The sequence below is a fragment of the Diaphorina citri genome, unplaced genomic scaffold, assembly GCF_000475195.1.
Source record: "Diaphorina citri unplaced genomic scaffold, Diaci psyllid genome assembly version 1.1 scaffold9527, whole genome shotgun sequence".
NCBI lineage: Eukaryota > Metazoa > Arthropoda > Insecta > Hemiptera > Psyllidae > Diaphorina > Diaphorina citri.
In genome coordinates, this window is record NW_007386901.1 from 7,150 (window position 1) to 13,114 (window position 5,965).

The 5,965-nt window shown below is 37.9% G+C and overlaps 1 protein-coding gene across 1 annotated transcript in view; it reads right to left on the reverse strand.

Annotated features, from left to right (window-relative positions):
• Positions 1 to 5,965, reverse strand: part of LOC103522592 (decaprenyl-diphosphate synthase subunit 1) — a gene marked incomplete at both ends in the record, with an annotated part of 20,912 nt that overhangs the window by 7,146 nt on the left and 7,801 nt on the right. The window contains one exon of the mRNA XM_008487692.1: positions 2,770 to 2,964. Within this exon, the coding sequence (XP_008485914.1) occupies positions 2,770 to 2,964 (195 nt within the window). The remainder of the gene's footprint in view (positions 1 to 2,769; positions 2,965 to 5,965) is intronic.

The following is a 5,965-nucleotide window of genomic DNA, read 5'->3' on the forward strand; positions in this document are numbered from 1 at the left end:
GGAAAAATATCGCCTGATTGGTTGATAAATTATCGTTTCGTGCAAAACGTACTAGTTTCAATCGGCTTTATGGCTGCAGTCTACTGTTCCCTCGTTTTTTCAACTGTCAAGACATGACACATCGGTATTTATGGCGGGAAAGACGTATTCTACAAAAGAAGAAGCTTCAGGACACCTATAAGACCAGATGAGGAACTTCCATTTGCTTGAAGTTAATCTTAGCAAATGGTGCATTCCTCTGACTCGCTTTTATGTCCTTGCTGGATTGACAGCACTCCCTCGGTTAGAATCCAATAAGCCACTCTACTACTGGGGACTACATGAACATAATTAGATAAATTACATAGTTAAGTAATTATTAGGCATTTTTACCTAACATTCGAACATAGCACACATTTCACATTTGTAGAAGATTGTTTCCTACCACGCTAGAAGCTAGAAGATACCGGAGTTTTCAGGTGGATTTTTTTAAATTTATTTATGAAAGATATTTATTATTATCATAGCTTCACAATAATTTCCCCATATAACCATCACGATAACATTATGCGCATGCGCCGACATAAAAATGGTTCCCGTTATGGTTAGGGCATTATTATCGAATTCTTGTGATGTAGGATGTTAAATGTATACTTAATATTCTAATACTGCAAGACAGCCATGTTGCAGAGCTGGGGCTAAAAAGTGACTGCATTAATACCCGGAGTCACATTTTGATATTAAAATCAATCTAGATAATTTAATTTTAAGATTCAAAAGCATAAATACAAATGGTTATATTTTAAAATCAATATGTGGCTTCCGGGTATAAGTAAAATTAACGAATGTTATAATACAACGAAAAGTACTAAATAAAAAAAGAGTAATAATAAATAAAATAAAAATTATATAAACAATAAATTAAAACAAAATATGAGGTAACATTCTTTTTAACTATGATGAAAAATGGGTAATACATTAATATTTATTAAGTTAATTATAGAGTCCCTGGATCGACAGAATATGAATTAGCAAGACTTCTGTTAACCAGGGGTCGCTGGAATGAACAGAGGAATGACCTAGTGATAACTGTAGTGTAGTCATAGCTAGAGTGGTTATAGAACAAAAGTGTACATGAGGACTAAACTAATGTAAAGGTGTGATTATATTTAGTTCCATTTTAGTCAGCCCCCATGGCGTGTTGGTCACTGCGCTCCCCTTGCAACGCGGGAGACCCGGTTCGATTCCCGGCGGGGTCAAGAAATTTGTATCATGCAAATGATTGATTCCGTGAACTGACTGTTGCGGGGCCCACTCAGCCTCGTGAGGAAAAATGAGTAGCTATGACATATAATAAATGCGCATAGCGACCGGTGCTAACATGGTAAGTAAACATTGGATTTTAGGATTATTGAGATATTGGGAAAATCCCTACAATGCCTGCAGTGAGCACCAAAGTTGTGAGCATAATAATACAAAAGAAACTGCATTTAAATATTTAGTTCCATTTTAGAGGCATTTTAGCAGAAGCATTGGGCAAAACCTCGATCCATTTACAAAAGAATTACAATTTTTTACTAAGGAGCCGCAATTCACTCATCATTTGAAAATCAAGGGCCCCTTACTGAACAGGGCACACATCTCAATTCATTCACGTTGCAAGGCACTTGGAGCTATTATATGGCAGGATGTCCCTTCCTCTTATCTCCAAATTAAATGTTAGTGAACATCAAAGTTGCGAGGTTAATAACAGGGTGATGTTGACACAACATAAACATCGTGTGTAATATACACATTACACAGAGTGTGTGCGTTAGACTAGATCTACAGCGGCAGCGGCGAGTACTAGATGTGACATTGTTTTGGGGACACCCTGTGTTTGCATATGTTGCTGTCTTGGATTGCGGTCGACTACTAGCATTCACACGATTTTCTCATTTCGAGAATTCACAGCAACATATGTATATGGATTAATTAACACTCGATGCCCAAGACCACACCTTGAGTTAAACAATCTGATTATTTAGATTCAAGTTTCAATATCCAAAAAATCAATATCAAAGACTCTCCTATCTGTCCTTTATGTTCCTTGAATGCCCCTATGAACTCCTCACACCTAAACTTATGTCCTGCCTTGGAAGCCAGCACTGACATTGTAGGGAAATATTGGGATGCGAGAGGAAAAATGGCCTAATGGTCAAAGATCCCGACATTTGCAACATATGTACATAGATACAGATTCAAGTTTATGTTTAGCGAACCAGAGTGTTGAAACCATTCGGTTTAAAACTCAACAGTGTGGGTCTGGGCAATGACATTGTAGGGAAATATTGGGATGCGAGAGGAAAAATGGCCTAATGGTCAAAGATCCCGACATTTGCAACATACATACATAAAGATTCAAGTTTAAGTTTGGCGAATCAGAGTGTTAAAACCATTCGGTTTAAAACTCAACAGTGTGGGTCTGAGCAACATAAAATAACGAATATACAAGAGGGGATAATATAAGTTGTATTTACCTTTCGGAATTTCTCATCTACTGAAGCTAGTTTCCCATCTTTATTTATTATGGTTTAGTACAGGGGGTAACGACCTTCAGACGAGGGGGAAATGGCTAAAGGTAAATACGACTCTACACAGCTATTCAAGACAAGAAAACTATAACAATGGCAGCAGCCTATGTATCTATAACCTGAGACCATATTTTGATACTAAAGTTATTCTAACTGAATGAACCAATCTGATTGGTCAATTTCAGATTGAAGATTACCCAATCAGATCACATATTACCTTCTCACAAGCGAACAGTACGGGAGCTGTAGCGAGGCCCAGTTTCAGATCCGCGGCAGTCGGTTTCCCCATGGCGTCAGAAGAGGAGATAAAGTCCAGCAAATCATCCACCAGCTGGAAAGCAATACCCAAGTTCCTCCCGTACTCAAACGCGACCTCCGACAGTTTGTCGTCTGCTCCTCCTAACATTGCACTCTGCGGGAGAAGAGAGAAATATCAAAATATATTGACGGACTGACTGCCCAAAGTTTGGCTTGCCAAAACGACAAATATCAGGCACAATTGTTTCAGTTAAAATGAGATTGAAATGATTTAAAATATATATATATTTTTTTTCTTTTCATTTTTTTTTTTTTACTTATTTTTAATTCTCTAACTGTACCATTCCCGCTCCATCTTCACACTCAATCACTCTCATTTTCTTTCTTGAACCTCTCACTCTCATCTATTTGCACCACTGATATCTGAACCAGATAACCAGAGGCCAAATACCTACTAGGGTATGCGTGGCCATGGATGTAAGTGTAAGTAAGTGATATCTGAACCAAATATTGATATTGATTAGGTATAGGTTGGTTGATATTGTATCTTCATTGTGAAGACCTATAGAGATGGCGATAGATTACAGGAACCTTTTGGTTAAGATCTGTGTTGCGGTCGCCAGTATTTCGACCGTTTTTTGCCGGATTTCGGCATCATTCAATAGGATAAGGAAATTGGTGTGATGTTCACACCAGGTTTTCTTTTTCTTAGTCTGAACTAAAATTCCAAATGGGGAATATGTTTACTTACTAAAATTTCCAAATGGGTGATTTGTTTACTTACAGCTTTGACACAGTTGGCAATGAGACTGGCAGTTTTCCTGTAGGTTTTGGTCAGGTAGTGAGCGAATCTTTCGTTTTCGGTTTCTTTGGATCCTAATTGCATGAACTCTCCCTGCACTAGATCTGTCATGATCTGGAAATCAAATAGAATATAACTTGTTTATATGAATAATATAACTGGTTTATATAAATAATATAACTTGTTTATATGAATAATATAACTTGTTTATATAAATAATATAACTTGTTTATATAAATAATATAACTTGGTTATATAAATTAAAACGAATAAGAGTAATAAAGAGTAGAACGAAAACATTTTGTGATATAACGAATTCATACTCTTTTCCTTTCAGCAGTCGGTGAAATTGTGGCAATGAGAACCAAAAATGCAACAATTTTTCATTACTCGTAAAACTCGCCGAGCGCCTTATAAAGTTTTAGTATTAGTGAAAGCAAAAACGTCGATTAACTTAGTTAGTTAGCGTAACTAAAACAACAACACAGAAAAGAGTACAAAAACTCAAAAAGTGTGGTTTCCCAGTTTTTTTCACCACTTTTCCAGCTTCTAAGTACAAAAAAACTCTAGCTAAGAAATCCACTCCTAGCTAGACTTACCTTGCTAAAAATCGAAGGCTAAGCTAGCTAAGGTTCCTAGCTAGAACATTAGCTCTAGCTTGTAGGATGATCGAGACACCGGCTCTCAACGGATCAGTTGGCTTCCAGGCAGAGCGCCTCCTGCATTTGACTCCTGTTTTGTTCGGGACAGGTTCGGTGTCCTGTCTATTGTGACCAGAAAACTCCCATGACTTATGATGCCAGTTCAGGCAGATCCTCAACCCATGTTGCTGTATCTAATACATGGACTTATAGGAGTAATCTGGGGTCTCGCTCGATAGAGACCGGACTACCGTGAAACCCATAGCCAGAGTTACTTATTCATATACCTAGTGTCGAAAGAGACCTTATTTGAACCAGACACGCCCCAAATAAACTCGACGGCGTCCACCCTTAAAATTCTTTGACTTCTCCAACTTTAATATGTCACATCCCACGAAATCCAAGGTAGTTCCGGGCCGCTCTCGTCTGAGATTTAGGAGTTTCTGGGAAGCCAAAGCCTCCAGAACTCGTCGGGACATCAGACCTACCGTGGAGAACCAATAGGAGATTACCTATATATACCTGAGTGTCGAGAAAGAGACTATTTGGACTACACGCCTGAAAGATCTAAGACGACGTCCACTTGAAATCTCTTGACTTCTCCACATTATATGGTCACTCCCACGAACTCCAAGTATTCCGGCCCCTATCGCCGAATTGAGGTTGTGTTTTTCTGGCTTAGCGCTCCCGAATCCACAATCCCCCTTTTCCGAATTTCCTACCCAATTGAAGATCCTTAGATGCCTTAGATGGCTTCCACGACCCCAAGCTAAGACGGCCCCTTTTAAAGACTCGGTTTGAAAGCAAGGGTTATCCGTTCCTTCATTTTCATACAAGGTCCTTTATTACACTTCGCTAAGGCGCTCCACTGTTAAACAAAAATCCTCTCTTTTTATACATAACATCGCTTGAAAGAGCACAAAAATGACGGGAAGAATAGTGTTCATCTAAACTAATGCTAGATTATTTCTAGAAATAATAATAATTAATGATAGTTTGCATTCAATATATTTAATGAAATACTACAATAACTTTGGGCAAAATTTGGACAGTTCGAGTATTGCTAATTTAATTGCTCTTTACTAATTAACGACTTTACTTGGCAGTTTGAGATCGGAACGGGAGGTAATAGTGGCTGTAACTTAACGCTTCACGGTTTTAAAGTATATTTAGTTTCTTTATAAACCCAAAACATACCGCTTAAACGGCTACTAATCGCGATCCGTTATGTTATTTGAGTATTTTAATTAACTTTTAACTTTGAGTTATAAAAGTCAGTCAGCTCAAACTTGAAACTTCATGTCTCATATATCTTTTCCATACTTGCGGACCATTAATAAAACACATACGTTACGCGGAACATGAAGAAAGGCGCTATACGTAGGCTGACATTTTATAGCGGTCGCCGCCATTTTTTGAAAAAAAGAGAGAATCTATGGATCCATAAAAATAAAATAAAAAAAAAAAATTAGGTTTGCAAAAAAGAGACAAACAACAAGTGTCCAACGGTACCGTCCTCTAAAATAAGACCGCCAACGGACAGTTTACTAAAGGTCTGATGCCCTATTACTGCAGTGTGAATGAGAGTCAGTCCATTCTTATTACTGCAGTGTGAATGAGTCAGTCCATTCTAACTACGATAGTATGAAATCTCCATGGGAGTCCGAGTCCATGTTGAAACTTTTTTTTTTTTCAGTTCTGTTTGTCGACTG